At 45.0% G+C, this 25,254-nt stretch overlaps 1 protein-coding gene and 1 long non-coding RNA gene across 7 annotated transcripts in view; one reads left to right on the forward strand and one right to left on the reverse strand.

Moving 5' to 3' along the window:
- Nucleotides 1–25,254, forward strand: part of MAPRE2 (microtubule associated protein RP/EB family member 2) — a gene marked incomplete at its 5' end in the record, with an annotated part of 100,264 nt that overhangs the window by 32,255 nt on the left and 42,755 nt on the right. For 2 of the 6 annotated variants that reach the window (XM_080578445.1, XM_080578447.1), the window contains one exon: nt 8,773–8,891. The exons of 3 other annotated variants lie outside the window; for them this stretch is intronic. In XM_080578445.1, the coding sequence (XP_080434571.1) occupies nt 8,773–8,891 (119 nt within the window). Of the gene's footprint in view, nt 1–8,676; nt 8,892–25,254 lie in introns of those variants that run through there. One more of the 6 variants, XM_080578449.1, reaches the window with a different exon arrangement.
- Nucleotides 9,804–25,254, reverse strand: part of LOC308188916 — a 29,215-nt gene continuing 13,764 nt past the window's right edge. Inside the window, exon 2 of the long non-coding RNA XR_013945871.1 lies at nt 9,804–24,500. This is a non-coding gene — a long non-coding RNA (uncharacterized lncRNA). The remainder of the gene's footprint in view (nt 24,501–25,254) is intronic.

A 25,254-nucleotide genomic window follows, 5' to 3' on the forward strand; every position in this document is an offset into this window, starting at 1 on the left:
TTATAAAAGAAAATTCACTGTGGCACAAGCTCACAAGCATTATTTCTGCCCCCCAGACCTCAGTATTTGTGTGTGTTTCTGTGAACAGATGCACCTTCTACTAAAGCAGGCTGACAGTAGCTTTCTTCCATCTAGCTTTACCTCTTAACAACCAGGCAAGGGCATTTTTTTTTCTAATTCTGAATTTCAGAATTCCAGAAAGTGCTTGTAGTATGCTGGTAGCTAAATAAAGCACTTGCAGCGTTAGGCTAATAAAGGGCTCAAAGTATTCATGGAAACTTGCTCTGATATGCCAAGTTCCAAAAGTCCTCTTAGGAAATGTCTGTCAGTGAGATAAGTTTCCTGACACAGTTTTCAAACCTCTGGATATTTTTGTTTTGTTTTTGTTCAGAGCACTAACATAAGTGTAACTTTATGTTTAAAAGAATCTGTAAAAAAAAAATATATATTTTTCTCTTCATTTGAAGATAAAGATGGAGTAAACACTAAGGTGATAATGAACATTGACTGCTACCATTGGAAAAAGTGTCTTCCATCAATAAGTGAGGAAGCTAAAACTTGTTTAAGCTTACACAATGGACTCGTAAGGTAATTGTAAAATTATACATGGAAGAGCTTCTTGCTCCTGAAGAAACAGCACTCCTAGAGTTCTCTGTGGGCTAGTGACTGCAAATAAACCCTTGCAACCTGGCGTTTGAGAGGTGCCGGGGTGCCCTCGGGGTTTCCAGCTGTGGGGTGTGTTAACAGGAGATGTGTCACCTGCAGCGTGCGAGCTCTGGAGGTGATGCAGCCATAAATACAGGTGTTGCCTCTTGGGGTGGCTGCGTGTCAATGTGCATGCACCTTAGCAGGCAAGTGGTGCAGCACATTCCTCTCAGCCCGTGGAGGAGAGGAGGCATAATTAGCTAATGACAATGTGTTAGCTGGACAATAGGCATGCTGGGGACTTTGTCTGGGGGAAGGAAACCAGTGTGACCCAGGTTCGCTGCAGGTGGTTGATGGAGGAAAGTGGAAATTGCTGGAGCACTACAAAGGGTGATGCTTGACAAAGGAAGGGCGGAAAAGAATGGGGGAAGGAACAATGGGCAAACCCCAGATGTGGAAGAAATCTCAAGATGAAAGGAGGAGCCACGCATCTAGCTGTAGCAATGGAGAGAAGGGATGGGTTTGCTTACCTGCAGAGCTGGTTAGAAAACACAAACAGAGCTAAAAGGATGCATGGATCGGAAAGCAAACCCTGACGAGGGGTTGGGACCCAACACCTGGCAATGAGGGTGAGGCAGGGGAAGTTTGTGCAGATGAATGACAGCAATCTGGTTCTAAGAGCAGGGCCTGTTTCTGTGCTTGTAAAATGAGGAAAGCTGACAGCATCATACAAAAGCTGGTTTCTATCAATGTCCCAGATAAAAAGCAATTACCAAGAGGAGGGAAGGGCAGAATGCAAAAACAAACAACACAAAAAACACAGCCCCTTTTGTGTAATTTCTTGGCATTCACTAATTTGATGGCACTTGATACACATTCGCTTTGTAAGAGAACAGTTTGTAGCATGCTGTAGGAGCACGAGGAAACTTCTTGTGGAGTATTTTGCAGTAAGGCACTGAATTCTTGGGTTCTGCAGTCGCTGAATATTCACATACTACTGAATGACTTGGCAGTACGATTTTGATTTGAGTCAGGCATGAATACGCTCTGTATTTCTTTCCCATTAGCTAGGGTATGTAATAATGTTTATGTTGGCTTTTCGCTGGGTGTGGGAGGACAGGCACCTAATTAACAATTTCCTGGGGCAAAGCAACCCCTCCAAATTTTGGTTTGTAATGGTCAGGCCCTTTCTGTTGGCTGGTTGAGGCATTTTTGATTCAGTAATAGGTATCCAAAAACTTAATCGACCATCTGCTGGAGTCATTGCTTTCTTGTGCCAGCCTTCTCTTTTCCTCTTTAGCAGTGGTGAGTGTCTTGGACAGCTTGATAATTGTTGGCAAGTGTAATGTTCCTTGTGATGGGCTATAATCCCTGTGCAAGCTTCACATGTTCGATACCTGTAATGCTGATACTGGAAAAGGCAACACTGTAAGCAGGATAGGTCTTGGCCAATAATCATGGCGAAGCACTTAAACTTTTCCTTATGCTGTATACAGGTACTGGATAGTCATGTGGGGCACTAAGTGACTTGGATAACGTGCACCAATCAAATAGCTGTCAGCTTCAAAATGCTTGTTGTACAATATGAACAGAGAATCGCCAATCCCAAGAGTTGTTATTAACTATTCTTGAATTCCTGGTATATAATATCAAAGCCAAGTCAAGTTTTCAGTGGGGTAATATAGCAAGAAGTATTCAAGATCATCACCTACTAATACGGTATCACTGTAGTGTGGGATTACAGCCATATCAGGCTTTCACTTTAGAAACCTGCACCCTTGGCAGATGATATTGCGAAGCATTTGCCCTCCCCTATGTCCCAACATTGCTTTTTTGAAACATACCATTAGACTGAAGTGCCTTCAAAGCACATTTTTTGTTATTTGTATTTTTTGTTATATTTGTTATTTTATGTGTAGAACATAAGGAGGAACATCAGAGGTAGATGATCCACTCTTTTATGTTGTTTGTAATGTCATCCTTCATTTTTCTAACCTCTCTCTAGCTCCAAGAAAGCCAGAGATTCCTCAACAGTTGAAAATACGTAAATAAATGCTAGGTTTCTCTTCTACTGTCTCATATATGAAAAATCTTCCACTGTTTAATCATTTATAATTTGGTTCATTGTTTTTTTTAGGATACGGATGTCTGAAGCTCTGGCCATGTGATTTATTAATAAGCCATACTGCATGGAAATGTAAAAATCCCTCTCTACTGGAACACTAATCCTGTGTTCGTTTAATTAAGGGTTTGTCATTCTCTGGAAAAGTCTAGGAATCCAGATTACCTGAACGGTTTGAATGCTCTTGGTTTAGATCTTCATGCTTAATAGTCTTAACATCTGAACTCTGTCAAAACAAGCTGAGAAAACTAGTTAACAGCTCCCTGTAAATGAGACTGGCTACTGTAAACCTAGAACAGCTCCAGCCAAATACTTCCATGTAAATGTGCATGCATGAGATATGAGTCAGCCTCCTCTCTCGATTGCTTTCAATCAGTATTAAAGGCAAAGTGAGACAGAGGAGTCGTTACTTGGAGCATTTATTGATCACAGCTGCCGTTTATAGGTTTTTGGATGAAAGCAGCTCCCCAGGATGTGCCTGAAACCTTGTGGTGTCCCAGTACACACGTAACATTGACTGAAGAATTCAAAATATTGGCTTGGTCTGGATTAAATGGAAGTAGAAATTTCTCCTCTTTGGAACCATCCTTCCTTCACTGAGTGTTTCCTGCTGCCACTGGTGCTTTTTGTTAAGTAGGAAGTGTTGGATAAAAAAGTTTCACGTATTCTGTGTGAACCGCTTATGTTTTAAGTACAGAAACCTTTGATGTATATTGGAGAGTTTCTTTTCTAAATAGGAGTTTTTCTTTAAAGCAACCAGATTTAACTAAACCCTGAAAGTGCTGATTTCTGCAAGTGCCCATTAAATGTATTTGTCCTATAAATCTATTTATCTAACAATTTGAATATTGAAGTATGTAACTTGATTTAAAATATCTGTTCTGTTCAAGGGCTTCTGAATTTTTCTGTGAACCAGGAAAAAAAAAATCTGGTTGTGTAGACAGTGTCTGGATCTTGAAATAATCCTCTGATTTCTATTTGATTTCTACGGTAACTACAAATGGTAGCTGCTGCCTTTTTAAAGAAAAATGCCCACAGGCTGTGACTCTTCAAGACCACTCTCTTTAGCGAGGAATTCATACACTAATGGCCAGATTGGATTTGCAGCTTATGGCTAAATTTTCAGGAATGCTTAGCTGACAAAGACTTGAACTTTTCTTTCTCTGTTCCTCCCAGGCACAGAACTCTTTTTAAAATATGAAATGCGACCTCTGAAATATAAATATGTCCATATATTTAAAAATAGGCTTGAATTACCTCATAGGGATGTGGTCCATGCACATTGTGTAATTGGGACAGCCCTGTCTTTCTCTTTCTGTGCTTCTCTCCAGGGAAGGCAAATAATCAAGACTTTGCTTAAAGTGGCAACAGTATAATCCCCAAGGGTGGGAAGCTCATTCTTTATCAACAGGATGTCTAGAGTGATAAGTAGCTGTTTTAATAAAATTCATGCAGTGTTTCTTTGTCCTGCCAAATCATTATCATTTGCCGTTCGGTATGGTGAATTTAAATGCACTGCGCCCTGAAATGTACGGCACAGAATGGAGTAACGGGATGGGAGGGGGGAGATTTGATTTAGTGCTGAGTAAACAAAGAAAGCCTATGAAGTTCTGGTTTTGAATTTTAGTTTTAAGTGATTTTACATCACAGTGGGAGCTTTCCTTTGGGCTAATCAGCAAGGCTGACAGATGATATGTCAGTGAAACAGGAAACGTAAGCTCTTCAGCACAGCCCAGGTTAGCTTGAAACATATCGTACACCACATCACATCTGATATGCGTTCCTTGTGTTAGTTGCATTGCTGTTGCTAATTCCCCTACGGAGGTTTGTGTAATATGTTATCATTACAGGTTGGAACCACGCACTAATTTAAGCTGGCGCAAGCCAGTGCTCCCTAACAGGTGTGCCGTTGCAGAGGGCTCATTTGTACTTCCATTAGATAACATGCAAATGTGGGTTTCCTAAGGCTTCTCTTTTTAGTTTACTAAATGAAACTTTTATTCAGGGTGTATGCTGTCAGATATTAAGCTCGTTCTGTTGCAGTACACTTATGGCTTTATCCATTTTACTGAAACTACTTGTGCTGGAATAAAGCATGTCTACGTACCTTGGTGAACTAGGGTTTCCTTGAACAAGCAAGACGTGTCCAAGGCTTTGTAGAGTAACTTTTTCATCTCTTCCCAATTTTTTCCTGCTTTGTTCTATTCGATTCTCAAATCCAAATGCGGTTGGCCAAGTTCAACCCCTTCAGGGAGAACCTGTTTCTGCACAAACTTCTGATAAATATAATTTCTGATAAATATACACACTTAAATGCTAAAAATAACTTTGCTTTACAGGGTGTACATCTGTTTTTGCAGAATTCTGTTCATCTCCATTGTGATCATTTAGTAGTATGGGAAACGACAGTTGAATTAGAAAAGCAGGCTGCATTGATCAGGAATGCTGCTTTCTGAAAGGTGCTGCTACCTTCCGACTGTTCGCCTTAAGTTAGGTTTTCTCATTCTTTCACACTGGGAAAACTGCGCTTGTGGCAGAAGTGTTCTTGAAACACCTCTGACAAGGGAAGCGTGTTGGCCATAATTATACTCGAGTGGTGTTTGCTACAGGTCGAAGCTGTAGCTGAGGCATATTCAGAGGGCAGTGCAAGGAATATCACACTAGGATTCATTTACTAGTTTGAACAAGAACATCTGTCAGATGAGGGATGCTCATTGGCCATTCTAGGGTTAAATGCATTCTTCTTGATCTCCCCCCACTCCACCACCACAGAAACAAGTTATCCAAGCAGTGGGGAATTTCTGCCATCATTAATTTTATTTATACTTTGGCTGTGTCACAAAGCTCACTAAGACTTTGGTGTTTTTTTAATCTTCTGACAAATATGTTAGCAGAAGTCTCTAGTGTGGCCATCACTTCTGTTTTCAGAGGTTGTGCATTGGTCACTTCTTATCAGCGTTAAAATACTCATAATTTATTTCCACATCAGCTGGCTAGTATAAAAGTTTGGCTCGAGCATGCCTGAGGCCTTTCTAACACTGCTGTTTGGGCTTTTAGGGGATTTCACTTTCTGGTGTTATAAATTATGCTGCACGGCTGTTTTGCTGCAGTGTGAGAGACCTTGAGCAAGTAACGAGAGGGGGCTGGAAAGAGAAAAGCTCTGTGGAGGAAGAAGCAACCAGTGTTTTGGAGAATGACATTCAGGGCTGTTGCCATGCTCACTGGTGCTCACTCCTCCTGGTTCAACACAGTGGAAATGGAAGTACTGAAATGCATGTGCTCGGGTAGGGTGGTGCCTCTTCCAATCTGTAGCCCAGCCAAGACTCACTGTGCTCGCCAGGGGAAGTGTGGGATCTCCTTGCAGCCAAAGTCAGGTAGGAGATGAGAAACAGCAGGTTCATGTGGCACTGGAGCATGCTGCCCTGGGAGGGCAGGGCATCTCCATCCCTGGAGATCTTTAAGATTTGGCTAGACTAATGGTAGTAGTAGGTAATGATAGTCTCTTGGCTAGAGCTCATGGTAGTAGTGGTGATCCTTCTCCGAGGAGGAGGATGGGCTGGATGACCTCCATAGGTCCCTTCTTACCGCTGCTGCTGTGGTTCTTGGTGCTTGAAGACCTAGTGCATCAGTTTTTGTGATCACCCCTGTGTATTAATTGACTTTATGGCTCTTTTTGTTTTGCCTAGTTGGCTTGCAACACATGATTACTAGGTTTCAGTACTTTCAACTTATCATAGATGTGTGTTGTTTTTTTATGATCACTCTGACCTTTTGCTCTTTGAGCTGCATTTCTGTTTGTATGCTCACTGCATCCGAAAGCTGTGCAGTCAGCAGGGATGCAGTCACCTGATAATAGCGGCAGGTTCCTGTTTCTCATTCTGTGCTGCTGGATCCACATCTCAGAAATCTTCGCCCAGACTGCTGAAAGCAGGAAGGTGATGTGGTGGCTTCCTGCACGTGAAGATAAGGGCTGTGTTCATGGGCCACACGATGCCCTGAAATGGAGTTGTAAGCGGAGGGAGTGCCATGCATATGAGATCCATACTGCGCCCAGTGTCCCACAGGCTGTGCTAAATCAACAGAAGCAGCATGTGCTGTCTAAAAACCAGCAACGAGCTGCTTCTGCCTGGGCCTGGCTCAGCCATGATAAAGGTAAGGCATTATGTCGAGGCGCTGGGAGGTTTTTTTGCACTTAATTCTAATGCAAAGGCAATAAGGGGCCTGAAGGGAGGCTGCAGCACTGTCCTCACCTGCACTTCTCTGCTGTAGCTTTGCCAATCGATGTTTTAAACAGTTTTGGAAGCTTCAATAAAGAAGCTTCTGTTCTTTGCCACTGGTGGAGAAATAAAAATATTTTTACAAGTTAGGGTAGCAGAGTGTTTTACAGCTCGCTGCCTAGCAGAGCAGGTAGGGTTATGTCTGGCAGCTAAAGACCTGCTATAGATTATTTTTACATTCTGTCACCATGTAGCATTTCTGGCTTCTCCGTGCTCCTGAGTGTTACTAAGATGCTTGTTGGCCCTTTTAGTAGAATGTATTTTGTTGCTTATATTTAAAAAGGCTCAAAGGAAACTTTCTCGGCTGGGTTTACTGTTGCCAGATGAATGGAGCATTTTTCAATAAGGTATGTCATCTGCAAGTGTCCATAGGTTGGGTACTGAAAGCAATTTTTTCCTTTTCTGAGTATCTTGGAAAATCTGGCAGAAACAATAAACAAAGCCTCCTGTCTCGGTGTTCAGAGGGCCGTGGCAAATCGGCAGACTAATTTAACTTTTGTTAGAGATTGCTCCGTGCGTGTGTGTTAATGTGTACATCTGATTTAAATCCAAGTGCTTTCTCAGCAGTCCAAGCGCTGGGCAGTCGGTGTCTGTGTGTAGGTTGCACTTACCTTACAGTTCCTTCGTGAATCTAAAATCTATGTCATGACGATAATCACAAAAGCTCAGCTTTCAGCAAAGTGTTATTTAGTCTGAAAGGCTAGGTAAAGGTGACTTAAAATCTTGCAGAATTACCTTTTTCATGCAGAAAAAAATAATAACCTGAGGTATATATCTGATCAAACTCATTTGAGGAAATATTTTTGAGCTTTAATAGAACACCAGCATGTGCTTCTGAGAACATGCTAGAAACACTCATGTTGCTTTCATTTGATCTATGGCTTTACAACTATTTTTTTAAAAAGGGTTGGGTTTGGGGGCTCTTTTGATCTATGGCTTTAAAACTACTTTTTAAAGAGGGTTGGGTTTGGGGGCTCTTTTTGAAGGGGGAGGATGGGATATCTGCCCAAATATTTGTTGCCCTTTTACATCTGACAGCCTTGAGGTCATGGCGAGCTGTTTATAGACGGTTTCCGTAGTCGCTCTTGCTGTTCTTGGTGTTTAGGGAAAACAGTTTGTAAGCAGCTTGCTGGTTTGTTTTTCCACAACATGGCAAACGCGTCGGGCTGTGATGTGTGGGGAGGCTTCACCACCACGAGGCTCAGACCTTGCTTCAGAGGAGGTGACTGGGCTGGCTTTGTGGCTGGCTTCAGACGAGGAAGGGCACTGCCTTTCGGGCCAGGGAGCGTGCGGAGATGGTGACCGCCTGGGGAGGGAAGCACGCCGGCGGGGCGAGGAACCCTTTTTGTGGCAGGGGCGGAAGAGACGAGTGGCGGTGCTGGGAGAGCCGGGTGCCAGCAGGCCTGGGGGCCGTAGCCCTTCCCCAGGCAGTATTTGGGAGGCACCCATCGTTTCCACCCAGCAGCCGCCCTGCGAGAAGCCTGGCAGCACGCAGGGCGGCGCGAGGGAGGCGTTATGGCCGCCCCCCCCATACACACACACACACCCCGGGGGGGGGGGGGGCGCGGAGTCGGGCGGTTGCCATGGCGGCGGGCGGTCACGTGCGGCGCTGACGCGGGCGGCGGGGCGGGTCCGGGCGGGCGGGCGGCAGGCGGGGGCCGCCAGCACCTTCCGCAGGCAGAGCCGCAGCGCGGGGCGGGGAGGAGGCGCGGAGCCGCGGGAGCGCCAATGCCCGGACCGACACAAGCCCTGTCCCCAAATGGCGAGAACAACAACGACATCATCCAGGACAACGGCACCATCATCCCCTTCAGGAAGCACACGGTGCGGGGGGAGCGCTCCTACAGGTACGGAGCCGGGGGGGGGGGGGGAGAACGGGCGGCGGCTGCGGCGAGGCTGCGGGAGGAGGAGGAAGGAAAAAGGGAGGGGGGCGTTGCGGAACGGGGCCGGGCTGCGGGCAACACCCCCCCCACACCCCGGTACTGGGGAGAGGGGGGGATGGCTGGCCTTGTGAGGGTGGGGAGAGGTTTCTGAGGGGGAGGGGGGGGGCGTTTAGAAATGGGGGGGGGGGGGGAATGAGGAAAAAAAAAAATCAAAAAAAGGAAAAAAAAATAAAAAAACGAAAATGTAAAAAAAAGGAAAAAAGAAAATATACAAAAGGAAAAAAGGGAAAATAAAAAGGAAAAATGAAAAAAGGAAAAAAAATGAAAAAGGGAAAAAAAAGAAAAAAATAATGAAAAATAAAAAATGAGAAAAATTAAAAAAAAAAAAGGCAAAATAATAATTAAAAAAAAAAAAAGCAAAAGGCAGGGAGAAAGCGAGCAGCGCGGCCGTCCGGCAGCCCCGTCCCGCCCGTCCCCCCGCCCGGCTGTTGAAGTGCCGCCCGGCTGACAGCGCGCGGTGCCCCTGCGGAGCAGCGCGGCCCTGGGCGCCCCGCCGGGGAGCCGCAGGAAATGGAAGCGATGCCGCTTCCACGTATCTGGCTGGGTCGCGACGGGAGCGGGTGGCTCAGCACGGGGAAGGTCCCCGCGGCTTTCCCAGCACCGAGGCGTAGCGGGGCTGCTGCTGCTGGCACCGCGGGCCGCGCACCCAGGTGGGGTCGTGCGACGCTCCCAGAAGCGCACCGGGCGTGTGCCGGGCGCTGCCGCAGGATCCCGTCCATCCCTCCCTCCCTCTCCTCGTAGCTGCTCCTGCCTCCGTCAGCGAAGCCCCGGCGCACGCGTTCAGCACAAAGGAGCGATGGCACGTTACTGTCGTGGTTTCTTTTTTTTTTTTTTTTGCTTTTGTAAGGACCTGCGTCTCCTTGCAGGAAAAATGGAGCCCTCGCTTCCCCTATCTAAATCGCTGCTGAGCGCCCAAAGGCTCTGGTTTTGGGGAAAGCTGTGTTTCCACCGTGTAGCTAAGCAGAAATATGCAATTGATTTGAGATGAATTAACATGCCACAGCCACTAAAGATAGATGCGTGAATCATAGATGCTACCGATGGCTATCTTTGCTGCTTTCTTTCAGAAGGGTTCCCTGGAAAACCTCTGAACAGGGTTCTCCATTATCCTTTTGCAACACGTAGTTTTCTGCAGCCATCAACGGGTCAGGTTTCTTGTCCTTCTGTCTGTCTTGTCATACACTGAGCTATGTCTAGAAAAGGCATTTTGTGAGACTGCTGTGTTAAGTACATGATGACAGGAATAATTATATCAATTGCCCAATTTTCTAGAAACCGTGGAATTACTCTGCATCTGAATGAAAGGCTAGTTCTTCTAAGGGAAAGCCTGTTCTTTGAGACTTGTAGGGCTTTGCATCCTTTTGTCCATCTGCAGGAATATAAAGGAATGCAGAACCGCTAATGCTGACTATTGCGTGCTATTTTGGGGAAGTAAATAATTCAATTAAAAGCATTAAAGAAGTAAACCTTTAATGCACAAATGAAAAAAAAAAAAAAACCTCCACAGGGGATTCCTGTTTAGATTCTTGCTTCCTTGTGGAATCCTACCCTTACCTGGAGTCATGGCACCCAAATCTGTCCCTTCCCCCTTCCTGCAGTGAGAATTATGTTTACCTTAATGTGGTACATAAGGCTACAGATGAAAAGTTAAGTATCAATCATAACACAAAGGAAGTCTTCAAGAAAATATGTGAAAACTGCAGTGAAACGTCTCCTTGATACTGGAAAATAACATTGTTAACTTCTGTAAAAATCTGTAACAGCTAGGCTAGTCTGGGCCTTGCTAAGTCTGAGGTGAAGCAGGAGATCACTAAATATCCTAAATATCTTATATTTAAGATTAATAGGTTCAGACCCACGTTACTTGGCCGCTGTCATGCTGGACTGTTGGTGCCATGCTGGCTTTGGAGCAGGCGCGGGGAGCAGCCCGTACAACTTTGCCACATGACACATCAACTTGCTATGCCTCTGATTGTCGGGCTGGTTTGTTCCATCTGTATCTAGAAATATGGAATAAATATGTCATTAAGCACAGCCTGGAGCATGACATCAGGTCGGCAGTTGCACGGATCCACGAGTACTTCGCTCGCAATGCGCCCTGGTGTACTGCAGCTTTGCTCTTCGGCTAAGCTGCGCCTACCATCTCTGTAGGGGTTCAGGAATTACCTGAGAGTATTTGCTTCTCTCTCCTGTAATATCAGAAATATGTCCTCATTTTTACTTCTTCTGACCTACTCTAGTCCATAAGTACTTTAAAACAAATTCAGTGTTTGTTGATCATAATAGATTTGTTTACCAGTTTAGATGTCCTCAGACCTAAAAGGAAAGCTTTTTTTTTTTTTAAATACCTAGCTACCACCAGAGGCTTGCTATGTCACTCCTGAAGCAGACTTAAAAGGAGGTAAATCTTGTACCATTTTACAGCTTAGGAGGCTGACATGATGAAAGGAATTGCTCTTTTATCCACCACGTTGAGGACGCAGTGGGGAATTGAACCTGTACCACATGAGCTCCAGCCATGTGCTCTGTAGGCAAAGCCACAAATAGTTTTCACAAGTCTTCCAAAGGACATATTATATTTTGCAGACTGGGACATACAGGCCCAAGGTGTTAAGTTTCTCCTCCAGCCTCACTGAGCTGGTAAATGGAAACCAGGCACTTTGGCATAAAATTGAGTCACAGGGAGATGTTACCTTCTGCAGTAAATAACTGGACCAAATCAGCATTTCTCTAGTAAAAGGCTGTTTCTGTTCCAGAGGAAGGATTTGCATGTGTCAGTTGTGTGTGTTCCAGATCAGGAGACTAACTTTACAATTTGGTTGGAACCGAGGTGTCATTTTGTTGGCCAAAATAGATTTGGGCTCATTTCTGAGAACAGCATTGCATTTAATTATAGTTTTACTTATATGTTCAAAGAAGATTGAAACATTTCAATGAGAAACCAAATCAACATCTGGGTGGAGAATTTGTTTTAAGCAGGGCATGTCTGCAGTGCCTTTTTTTTTTTTTTTGCCAGGGACTCGGCATTTTGTATGGCTGATCAGCTCACCGTACTGTACAGCTAGCTTTAAAAAGACTTGGAATATTTCAGGTTTTTAATGTCATGCCTAGCCTAAAACACTCCCCTTTAAAAGGGACAACCTGTTGTACCCTCTAACATCTTTTTTTATCTACGTGCTGCTAGAAAATTAGTTTGATCTGGTCCTTCATACACCAGCTATATTTAGTTTTCTCCCCAGAGCTTTCAAGAACTTTCAAGAAAGGTGGGGAGAAGGCTAGTTTCCTTGTTATTTTTGTTTAAATTGCTAAGCTAAAAGGAACTAAAACAGAAAAAAAGTTCCTATCTGCCAGTGTACGTTTCTAATGGTATCCCTTAAATATTTGGCTTTCCCAAGTGTCATGTCTTTTTGGAAATTGTTTCTTAAGCGGCCGACATGTGACTGTGCTATGCTCGATAATGAAAGTTGGGTGGAAGCGGTGATTTCCTCACCCAGCGGTGAACTAAGCCGTGGCGTGCTGCAGCGTGTGTCTGGCTGTCCTTCAGTGCAGCACGAGCTGCTAACTCCTGCTGGAAGTCAAGATTTATGTCATATCAAAATGTGGTCTGGTCTCTGCCTTCCCAGCTCCTGGTGGATATCGGGAGGCAGGTTGTTGTGGGACTGGTCCGTACTGGTCCGTGCTCCTTTGCCACCCTTACTGAGCCTGTTCTGCCCATGGGGCTGCCCCAAAGCTAGGTCCTCTTGGATACAGTAAGCAGATGATTCCTCTGAATTTAAAAAAGACCATTTGATGTTATCAACATAGTAGCTTAAGGCTCAAACCCTTCTTGCTGCGAATGGTGGAAAAGGTACTGAGTAAATGCAGCATGTTGTTGTCTTGTTTGTCATACCAATGAGCAGGACTGTCTTCACCCTCTGCAAATGTAAATGCTACTAAAGCAAACGCTAATAAATATATTAGTAACTTCAAATGTTGTTGTCAGAGGTGTTTGCTCTTGGCCTAACTGCTGCAGGTCACAAGAGCTTTACCTTAGGTTGCAGTGGAAGCAGGAGAAAGGCAATTGTAAATCTTTGTAAGAAGTCACACCCTGTGCATTTGGCCTGAGCTTTTCTAAAAGTGGTGTTTGTGATAACCCCTTGTCTTTGGAGCACCTGGAAAGCAGCACGATGGCTGCTAGCTACCTGGGAGAAGACCGCCCTGGTGAAGTGCAGCCAGGGCAAGAGGGACCACGCAGAAAGCGCTCTGGTTACCCGCCAGCTGAGGTACCTCCTGGTTTCTCTTCTTTCACTTTCATAGGCTGGCTTCCTGTCCCTGCTGCAGCTGCTCTTCTTTAATCTTGTTTTGTGATTAGGGAGGGCTCCGTCCAGGCAGAACTGTTTTGGTGAGCGTCTGCAGCTGGACAGGTCCAGCTCTCAGAAAGCACGGGGTGAAATGGCTTCAAGGTAGCTGGGATTCACCTGTGAGTGCGTGGAGATGTAGCAGAGGCCACGAGGATGGCTGCTCAGTACTGCACCAGTGATTTGAAGCCTAGACGTTCTGTGCCTGCATTATTGGGCTACCTCTTTTGACCTGGATTTAGACTTTCCTTAAAGGAAATATTTTCATGGTATCTGGTGGATGAGGTTATCGTTTGTTAAAACTGGGGCTGAGAGGCAGCTTTATGGAGGGGGTGGGGAAGGAAAGCAAACAGACAGCACTTCACAGACAGCCCAGTCTGTGTCAGGAAGTGAGACTAGCCCTCAGACGGCGCCATCTTCTCGGCTTGTGCCCAGGCCCTCTCACCGGAGAGGTCTGAGAGCAGCTGAGTTGCACCCGGGCGCTGTGGGTTTGAGACATCCTGGAGGTGGGAGGCTGGCCTCTGGTTTTGTTGCGCGTGGGGGATGTTGTTTGTGTGCTTTGGGGTTTTTTTTAAACTACCTTTTTGAGTTGCATAGCAACAGCAATGTGTTTCTAGCGTGCTAACAAAAACAGGAGCAAATTTAAGATAGGAGAGAACCGAGCTTGACGCTGTCATTTTTGGAAGCAGACATTTTGGCTTCTGCCTGGCTTCCTCAGTCGAGCCTCCTGGGGAAACAGGCACTAAAAATGCCGCATTGTGAAGGCAAGGTGATTTGGAAGCAGGGCTGTGGACCAGGAGAGCCCGATTAAACCTATTTCTTTGAGTTTCTCCTTCGCTGTGTGCATGGCTCCTGCAAGGGAGATGCAAGCACCTCACTGCAGGCTGGGCTACAGGAATAGTCTCCCATGTGGAATACCTGGAGTAACCACCTGAGATAGAAAGACTTGTTTTGGGAGGCAGTAAGAAGAAAAAAGCAAGTGTAGTAGGCCTACGTTTCAAGCCCTGGCGTTTGAATGAGTGACTTTTTAAAAATATCTTCAGAGGTTTTGGTTCTGGGGCTTGGGGTTGGGGGGAGGTCAGTTAATTTGACAGTCTTTTCTCCTTCCTCGTGCCCAAAGATAATTATAGCAGAGGCTGGGTAAGGAAGAAGATCAAGCAAGTGCCAGCTTTTCATTCGGAGATGCAACTTTTCAGCCTTTGTTTGATAATTGAAAACGAGTGGCCTCGCCACATCTGTTCTCAATCACGCAAACCACTGCACGGGATGGCATGAAGGCCGTAGCGTGGAGTAGCGGCGGTGACAGCAGTAAGTCACGCCGCACTGGGGCAGCGTGTGAGAGCTCTTGGGTCCTGCCCCCTCCCTGAATCCTGATCTCTGGTTAGCGGTGCTGATCGCTTGCTTCCAGTATCAGTACCACAGAAAGTAAATGGAAAACATCCGTGTTTCTTCCGGGGATGGCGTTAGCGTAACGCTGAATAGCTGCTCGAGTCTTGCCATGCTCACGTCCCCGCTGCCTGACTCACCAATAAAGCATCTCCATCGTATTGTTTCATTATAATTACATGGGAAGGGAAGGGGAATATCAGCTATAAAAGTTTACTGAAAGTGCTTTTAAGTCCTCAGGTTTTTTAAAGCAGTGGTGTTTTTATTTTTAACACAATTCTGTTGTCTTCATGCTAATGCATGTAAATCAAAATGAAAATCTGCCTGTCCTTTTTTTGACAAAAACTTGTCTAAATTTCTGATGGTACACTAAATTATTAAATATTTGATAGAGAAGGCTCCATGGACTGAAAGCACTTCCATTAAATGGCTTGGCTTATCTGTGGTTAAATGATTTCTTGTTTTGCGTAGAGCCCTGTGCTTATTGAATTGTGCTTTTGTATTAAATCTGGTGGCTTTTTTTCTGTGCTATCCAAACAGGAAATGTAAACATTAAACAGTAAGTAGAGACTTAAGACCGTAGGAAATCCTACAACTGTGCCAAATTGCTCTACATGGGGAGGAATATGCCATGCAGATCTTGATGTTCTGGCCTCGTGTAAGGCTGTCTTGCGTCACTTGCTTGTGTTGACTGAGGGATGGAGGGGACTGAAATTTGGGTGAGGTGATGGAAGATGAAGCCTATGGGTGGAGGGGCAAGGCCAGCAGCACTGCAGTGAGCTCTTGTGAATTGAAACTGAAACCTAAGAGTGGTCTGAAACAATGTTTAAACAAGCTATGCAAACTGAGGAATTCTCAGTTTGAGATTTGGTTAGGATTTCTTCTGTGTGCAAAATGAGGACCCTTATTCTCCAGCATGGCAGATTATAAAGGAGTAGCTTATTTTGCTGTAATAATACCATGTGAAGCTGACGGCGTGTGTTCCTGTTTTTCCACGTGGTTGTGTGTATTGTTTCAGAGGTTTAGTTTTCAATGTTATGTTTTTTGGAACCATGGGGTAGCCAGAGAGATCATCTGGGGACTTCAGATTTATCTTTTAGGGGTAACTTGAGTGAATAGCCTCTCTACAACAGGGTTCCTTGGTACCGCACAAATTTTCTACCCAAACAGCTGCAATTATTCAGAGATGCACTTGAATGCAAATTCTTGCTTGTCACTCTGGAATGCGGTGTTGATTCTCAGAAGGGCTCGCTGGCAATATGTATTAAACAGTTTGGGGGGGGGGATGAAAATACATTTTAGGCAAATTTTACATGGTTGTTATGCTTCACTTCTTAAGGTTAATCTCTGTAGAGCTAGTCCAGTAATACCGTGAATAGGAAGCACTGAAATACTTGAAGTAGAATGTGCATTTGCTTTACTTATGGATTCAGTGTTAGACAAATCATAGCTTATGGAAATAACTATAGAATCTGAGAGTAATTGTATGGAACTGGGGTACATAACAGTGATATGAAAGTCCCTTGGGAGCTTTCATATACAGAAAGACTATCGTGTGCAAGAGTGCTGAGAGCATGGAGGCAGTGAAATGGTAATTGGTTGAATAAAGGAGATAAATTTTCCTAAAAGGACAGCATTCACATGTAAACAGCTGCCCTGTTGAAAACCTGTTTATGCAGAATGGGGTTAATTATATTTTACTGAATTATTATTTGGGGTCTTTGTCACTCCTTGCCCGCATTAATGTTTCAAAGCTATACAAGATACCGATTCTGAGGTGCACAGGAAGAGGATGAGAGGCAAGGGCAGTCAGCAGCTGTAACAGTGGGCATTTCTTAAGATAGCAGGAGACAAGTTTTCACAGTGTGGATGGTCTAACACTGGAAGAGGGTGCCCAGAGAGGTTGGGGGGTGCCTGTCCTTGGAGATACTTAGCACTTGGCTAGATTGGGCCATCTGCAGACTTCTCCTGTTGGCTCTACTGTGACCAGGAATTTGGAGTGGATGATCTCCGTAGCTCCCTGCCTGCCTAAATCACTTTACAGATCACTTTATGGATCCTATTCTGTTACTGTAACAGGCATAAACAGCCCGTGAGTTCAAAATGCAGCACACAAAAGGAAGTGATGAAATCCGGGGCTCTAACAGTGAAAAGAAAATCATAGGAGGACAAATTTAGTACTACCACCAAGATGAAACCATCATATGACCAAAGGTGCCAAATGGCAAAGAAAAATGTATGCGTGCAACCTCAGTTCAACTGCTTTTTAGCTTATTTCCTGCCAAAGCTGTATTGCTGCTGCTGCTGCAGTGCATTAATTACTTTGTGTTGCCTTCTGTAAGTCACCGGGAGCTACTTCTGCAATTTAGTACCCGGAGATGACCAAAAGTTCATTGACGTACAGTGGAGCAGAAGGATAGTTCTGCTGTGTCATAAAACTAATTATGTACATTGCAATTAAGGATTATGTTTTGAAGTTAAGAGCTGATAAATTGCTCCCTCTGTTTTTAATGACTTGTATATTTTTTCATGCAGAAAATATTAACATTATTTATAAGTTTAATCTGCGGGGAACGTTTGGCTGTAGGCACAGCTCCCAAGCTGTGTCAGATGTGTGCTTAGTTTGACTTGCATTTACAGGGAGGGGTGCAGAACTGTCCTGTCCCATCACCTACGCCAACACTGAGAGGGCTGAAGAATCTAAATATTCACATTGCAGCACAGGTTATTAACTTCTTAACTGCAGTTGTATGTAGTTGAAGGTAATTCAAGCAATAAATGCTTTCTGTCTTGTTTACTGTGGGAGTTGAACTTGCTAATGTCACCGTTTGCCAGCTGGAGGCAATATACTTAGGAATTGACCTCAAGATATTCCATGAAAGGAGGCCAAATCCTATTAAACAGGACATCTATGCTTCTCTTAGCTTAAGGTACAAGGCTTTGCTGGGGCTCACAGATAAAGGTTGCTGTAACTGCCAGTTATTCTGTTCTTACCATTCCAGCTGCATCAAAGCAGTAAGCACCATCTAAAGAAGATTGGGGAAAACAAAACTTTGGGAATTTCCCACTTTAGATCAGCAGGAGATCTTTAAAATTGAAAACCAAAAGAAAACACTGTCTTTACAGACCTTCAAAGAACAACATGGCTGAAAAAATGTGTTTGGGGGAAGCTTTACTTTGTGCTGGAAACTTCAACACTTGCATTGGTAGTGCAACAAAGGTAAAGTAAGTTTGTGGTTACTGGCACACAGCAAGAATAATACATTAAAATTACATAAATCACAGATGGTTGAGCTAACGTGTTCATAAAGGGCAATTTACTCCACGAAGGATTAGCAAATTCTAGTTCTAGTTGCTCTAAAATTAATTTAGCAGTTAAGCAATAGCAGTTAGAAGTTCAGTCCTATCTTAGGTAGTCCTTAGTAGGATTAATTCTTAAGTACAAGTTATTTGCTAGTAATATTTTGCGTACCAGAGTAATTTTAGAGCATCTCCTTGGCTGTTACAGTATTAAGTCATGAAAATGAGGGAAGAGGTCAAGTTAAGTTGGTGTCCAAAACAAAAATTAAGTGCCGTGGCTGAAATGCTAACACTGGAAACCTTTCTAATACTAATAATGCTCTGTGGGGACTTTGTGTGAGCCAAAGACAGGGGTCTTTATTTGGGCCTAATTCAACAAACTGAGATGTCAAAGCTCAGATTTTTTTATTTCTAGTCTTGCTTTCTTCTGTGGCTGAGGGAGGAGAGAGAGAGGCTGGGCGCGGAGCTCAGTAAAAGGCAGTCTTAATGTGCAAGCCTGCCCGTGGGGTGCCCTGCACAGCCAGCAGAAAGCCTGCTGCTTGTCCCTTGAGCCCCAAATGGCAGCCGAGCTGCGATAGCAGCGGCAACCCTGCTCAACCATGCTGGAGCTTAATGTTTTATGTTACAAAAATACAGAGACGCGTTTTAGGGAGTGATGCATGGGCGAAAGCAGCCAGCATGGCTGCGTGTTCCTTCATCTGTTGTCACATGCTTGTTTACAACTGCGGGGCGAAGGTAGCTTAAAATAAACGTTGTCCCGTAGCCCAGCTCCGTGTCGTCACCTTTCTGCCACGGTCTCTCCGGCAGGAGCTGGGGCTGGGGCTGGGGCTGGCCGCCTGCCTGGCTCTGTCCCGGGGGCTCTGCCCTGGCACCCTTCCCCATGTGCCCCGGGATGCTTGCACAGGCAGCGGCTGTGCCACTGCTCCTTCCCCAGGTGCAATGCTGTGCACCTTCACGGTGCCTGCTCGGAAGGCTCCGTGCAAAGGGCACCGTTCCCGTGTGTAACGTGCGTGTGTTAGGGTTAGAAGAAATGGGGCGTAAAAACGGTGCGCGTCTGCATTTGGTTTTTGTGCAGGAGAGAAAAGACAGTGTGTGGCAAGGTCCTTGTCCTCTGCGTGGTGTTGCAGGGGGGAGAGCAGAAAAGACATGTCGTAGTCCATCTCCTGAGCCACCGCAGCACCCATCCCATGAGACAACACCCGGTGCTCCCCGCGCCTTGCAAGCGGGCTGCGTGAAGCGTCCTGCTAGCAAGCTGCCTGCTAGCATTGAGCCACTGCGTTCCCCCTGTTTAATCCCATCTCCCCTCTTCCCAGCCCTGTGCTGCTGCATCACGGCCACGCGTGGGGCCCTGGGGGCTGCTGTGCCCCCGCGAGGAGGGCTGCGGGGTGTTACAAAACCCCCTTTGTCGTGACGCTGCGCTCGGAGTGCATTGACGTGTTGCTCCAGCCCTTCGCCTCCCAGTGTATCTGCATCGGGGGGGGGGGGGGGCAGCAAAGCTCTGGATAGGTCAATGCTAAATTAATTTGGTGACTTCATCTCACTAGCTAGTTGGATCCCGTCCCTGCTGAAGCTCCCCAGCCTGCCCACGCTGTTTTCGGGACTTAGAAGGCGGAAACGTCACGAGGCGGCAGCGGGTGCTGCAGCGGGGCTGCTGCTACCGGGCTTCTCCAAATTCATGCCTCAGGTGCCTGGCAAGCTGGGTGCCTGTGAGATATTTCCAAGGGTATTGTTTTTCCTTAATCGTGCTGTGTGATGATTTTTGCCCCTTCCTTGTCAGGGGAATGTTTCCCTGGTGTGACTGCTTGGCCTGTCCCCATCATTGTGCCCCACAGCTCAGGTGCTGTGGGCAGTGGGTTTAAGGACAAGCTCTCCTCAGCTGCTGTTGCTGTTTTCCAGTAAATCTGCATTTTCTCAAGCACTTGAGATCTACCGTCTGAAGCTATAACTACCCACCCGCCATCCAGTGGGAGCAGAAAGGTAGAAGGTTCATCTGTTATGCCTTCAGAGGCATCTGCAAATCCTTTCTCCATCACAGTGAGCATCTTCAGCACTGCTGTTACCTTTATGTTGTGTTACATCTCTTAGAAATCCTCTAGCTATGTTGTGATCAGCAGTGTACGCTTAGTAATCTGTTATTTTCTGTAGGAGATAAAAATACAAGGAGAATTAAAACTCCCACGTTTGTCTTGGCGAATTGAGACTTTGTTTCACGGATTAAATGTTTGTTTCCTCATCAGCTTTTCCAAGGTTTTCTAGTAACAAAATGATCATACATCTTCTGTATACTATAAGGTAGGTGTTTCTAATTGGCTTGGGCTTATATAACACAAGTCTGAGAACAATTTTTCTCTGAATCAATTTTCCTTCCCCACAATCCCAGCATCTATGGTGAAACACAGACTAGCTACCAGTGCCTGTTGTGAAAACTGTACAGGTTGAATGTCTGCCTTCGGGGCATCAGAGGAGCAATTCAAGCTTAAGATCTCCGAGTTGAAAGCCTTGCGGGGGAGGGTAATAACTGTAAGAAAAAGCTGTCGTATTTTTTTTAACATCGCTGCCTTGCCACGCTTATGTTCCTCCCACTCAGCCCACTTCAAAGGTTTTCGTGGTTCGCCATTAATAAAATGTCGTCTTAATTTGCAGTAGCATGATTTCATACTGGAATTCGTGCCTCCTCTCACCCCCACGATAACAAGTGCCGGTTCAGGTGCAGCGCTGGGCTGTGTTTGTAACTGGGGGAGCCCACCTTTGGGGGGGGGGCGGCCACTTCCGCGCGGTGTGAGCTGCTGCTCTCTGCCTGCCCTTTGGCAAGAAGACGTTTGTGCTGGTTAGGGTTCATTTACGCATCAAAACTGACAGGGAGCCTACCAGGATGTGCAAATATTTCCAGCCAAAGTTAAGATATCTTGTAATTAATTGTTAATATTGTATTGTAGTTCTGGATGCCAAGGCAAATCCGGGGGGGGGGGTGGAGTTTTAGTATTTATGTGGAGACACGACATTACATTTTATACTGCCATACAGTTTCAGTGGCACCAGGAGGAGTGAAGGGATGAAGGTAGTCAGAGGAAAAAAAACATTGTTTATGCTATGAAAATATGACTCACAGATCAAAAATAATAATAAAAATATTTCAAGTGAGTCTGTGAATGTAGCTTGTCCTCCTCAGGTGCCCTAAAATATTCTAAGCACGAAAGTTATTTTCTTGAAACTCAAACTGTGCTTTTTGTTTGACTATCCTAATTTCATAACTGTTTAGTGAATAAACTTAAAATTATTTTGCAAAAAGCAAGCAGTAGGCAGTGTAATGGACTGCCAGTTATTGGGCCATCTCAGAGGTTTTGGCTCAAATCGTGTATATTGTTTGAGTACTTTTGTGTTTTTCAGATTTGGGGGAACTGAATGTCTGGAAAAGAACCAATGGTTTTCTGCCTCCCAGATAATATGGGTTTGGGGTTTCTTTTTACATTTTCTAAGGCCATATGTACCACAAAACACAATTACCACCGGTCTTTATAAGAGTTTTTCAGATTTGGGTCTAAACCAGTTCTTGAGACCCGTCATAACCTTTATGTAGGTCAGAAGATCCCAGCGTTTGCAGACAGCCTCTAACTTAAAAGAACAAAACTTTAAAAATGATGATAATGCACTAATCCAATCAGAGTAAATCTTTGTACTCTAACCTCACTTGCATTTAAACAGGGAACTGCAATGAGAACAATGCAAAATATGCTCTGTCTACTGTGTCAAATGGTAATACTGCAAGGTTCAAGCAATTGAAATGTACATGGATTGCTTCAGTCTTGTCTAGACTCTGTATCATGCTTCACAAATCATTTCAGGTCTTCAAATATGATGTATGTTGTGAAGCTAAAATCACATTCAGAGGTGAATGAAATCCCTGGATTATAAAATACATTTAACATGTCAGGTCTATCTAGTAACATGGGGACAAAGCACAAGGGATTTGACGTTCAGTATTTTGAAGGCTGTGAATTTCCCCTGATCTTACATCTAGAGGATTATTTTCCTTTTATTCTGTGGCAGAACTTCATTGTGATTAATCTTTAACTGTTTGAGTTTCCGACTAGACAAACCCTTTATGTTGATTGCTACCAACTGCAGCTCAGTTACTGTTCTGATTTGAGGGAGCTGGTCATGGCCATTGAATGTGCTGCAGGCGTACAGCGTAAGTCAAAAGGGAGAGTAAGAATTGGTAAAATGGTGTTGGTAAAATGGTGCTGTGCCTTTGTGTTGTTTTTCTGTCCTCGAGACTCCTTACAGTAAAGACAACCTTGAGCATAATTGCCTGCTGATGATTATGGCTGAGGCTGTAGGCAGTGAATATTCAAGGTGTGTACAAGGCCTGGCTGCAAATCAGCTGCCATTTCAGGATTATATTAAAGGATGAATTTTCCTTCTGCAGCGATGTGGCTACTGAGGCTCGCAGGTTTCTTCCTTCAGGGATCCTTGTTTCGCAGCAGCTTTCACCTCAAAAGCCTTTCCATCAGAAGCTCGGGCAGTCGCTTTTAGCTGCATCCTCGCCTGTTGTATTTTCTGCTGTATTTTCTGCTTCAGCAGGTTTTGTTGTGAGAGCTTTTGTTCTGCTCGGAGTATCTATCCATCCTGGTGCTATCAGGCACCAGCTTCTAGAGGGCTCCTCTTTGAGCTGTCACACAGGCTTGCTATCGTCTTCAAAAACTTCTCATAGTACCTTGCCTAATCACACAAAACAGGAAAGCCAGGTGGGCTCGGAGGTGATCGGTATTTACTGTAGAGTCCCTGCTGTAGTCCTTCCAGTCTCACCATTCTTACTGGGTTGGCATAAGACAGCTCCTGCTGTCAACACCTGGTAGTTCCTCCCCTCTGACAAGCGGAGTAAATGTGCCTCTTGCAAAGCTGTCCTTAAGCACAGCTGGGTAACACCTTGTAACACCTGCAGTTATCCGTAGCTGGATGCCGTGTGCTGCATGTAATGCCTTAAAATATGAACCCTCCGTAGGGTGTAATGGTTGCCTTTGCACAAGCTGAGCCTGTGCCCTTCCGATTCAGGAAACTACTTAAGCATATACATGATTTTCAGCACCTAACTAATCCTATGAGCTCAGGTTTATGGTGGTTAGGCACGCAAGCGTAAAAGTGTTTTTTCCGAAATGGCCTGGAGTATGCAAACACTCCCTTATGGCTTGTCCGTTCTTACTGAGGATTTTAATTTCAGTTTCTTAAAAGTAAAAAAAAAAAAGGGGGGGGGGCAGAATCCTCTGTGGTTATGCAGCACTGTAACAGCTAGAGGTTTCTGACCTCTACCTGCGTGCTCTGAAGCAGGGGATGCGATGAGCTGGCCCCAGCCTGCTGTTGGTTACTGCAGGATTGCCAGGCATCTGCGTGGAAGGTGGAAGCTTAAAGGTTTCAGTGAGGTAGACGCTGTTTTAAGGCTTGTGTAAGCCTCATCACAGCCTTATGCTTGAGAGCCTTCAGTGTAAACAAGGGAAAGCCTAACAGCCGAAAACATAAATAATGTATTCGGAAGAAGCAGCGTTTTAGGACGTACAAACAACTTGTTCGCTACTTGGCTGTCCGCAGGGCTGTGGGTCTCCACCTGCCCAGCTGTCCTCGTGCGTCACGTTACAGATGTTTGTCGCTGCTCCCAAGCTCGAGCAGAGTTTTCAACATAGCTCAGCACACAGGGCACTGAGTCACCGCGAAAAGCCTGGCCCCAGCTGCGGATTTCAAGCACCGGGATTTTTGTCCATCACCGTGTATGGCAGCTCTTCTGCCTTTGTTTTTCTATTTTTTTTCTTTTTTGAAGGTCTGGCTGTGTGGCAAACAGGATATGTGTGTATCTGAGCACCGAATTAGAGCGTGTGTTCCGTAAAGGAAACCTTTCCTAGCGGTGTTTATTTAAGTCGTGGCTGGAGAAGGGTGGGGGACAAAACAGCCAGGGACGTGGTGGCCTCTTCCAGCAGATGCAGCCATGGGACATTCAGACAGATGTTAGCAGGTTGCTGTGAATAAAGGCAATGGCATGTTACTGACGTGTTAAACAGAAATTCTGATTCATTTTGCTTACTTTGTTTAAAATTGCGTTGATACCCACTCATGCGTACCTGTGTATATAAATGTAAAGCTGTTGTCTCTAACAAATAGCCTGAGCTTTTATTTGACCCACAGATCATAATAATTCCTTTCATTTGTGAGCACAGCATAAGTGATATTACAGATACCCTTCAGAGTAACATGATAAAAGTCACCTTTGTTCACTTACTCACCGTTTCCTGACGTGGAGTCCTCCATCCCGTGTGGCAGGGAGCTTGTTTGCCTTCCTGTCACTTGCAGCAAGACAGGCATTTCTCTCCGCAGTTGCTTTTGGAAGAGTACGATGAGGGAATTTCTGCTTCCTTCCTGCATGTGCATTTCTTGATCTGTTTCACAGGATAGCCTTGCTGCTTTCACTGCCGGCAGCCCATGCTTGTTCTGACTTCTGCCTGGCCTAAAGAGGCCAATGAAAATTTGGGTGAGCTATAATGACAATTACAAAACCAGCGTAGCTTTATTTCAAATGCTATCTTCTAAGCATCTTTGGCTTCTTTAGAGTAAGTGGATTGTTCCCTATTAAACTGTTGGTTTGATATCAAACTCACTATTCTGAATCTTAAGTGAATGTTAAATTCACTACTAAGTTGTTACTTGAACGGATTTTATAAACAATATTAAACATGTTGGTTTAGTAGTGAGTGTTAGTATCTTTGTTAGTTTCTTATCTATACAAAGAGGCTGAAAATAATAGTGAAAAACATGTTTTAAATGATGTTTTAACCTTCAGATGGCATTAGTAACAAAGATGCTGTTTGCCTGTTCAGTCTCTCTTCCATCCCGATGTTGAGGCTAAGCTTTCACGATGAGCCACGATGTAGTTTGAGGAATAAAAAGGCACTCCCTGTTTCTAAAACTTTGTTCCTAGCTCTCAGTTCAGTCCAAGCACTTAATGTGTGCCAAGAAAACAGCCTTTGCTGAGTGTCACAGTGAGTTCAGCGCTGTTGGTACAACCGGTTGTGGTGTCCAGGAGCCTGCAGGAAGGCTGAGGGTAGGCTGGTTTCTTCCATACTTCAGAACAGAAGTGGGTCGAGGGGCAGCCTGGTTCTGAGTGAATTCCTGGCACTGCTGGCTATGTCACACCCTGACTATCAGAGCATGAATTTTTGGAGCCTGTTGTCTCTTACTGGCCTGTTTCCCACCCCCACCCC

Source organism: Anser brachyrhynchus (assembly GCF_964034855.1).
Source record: "Anser brachyrhynchus genome assembly, chromosome: 2".
In the NCBI taxonomy this organism is placed as follows: domain Eukaryota; kingdom Metazoa; phylum Chordata; class Aves; order Anseriformes; family Anatidae; genus Anser; species Anser brachyrhynchus.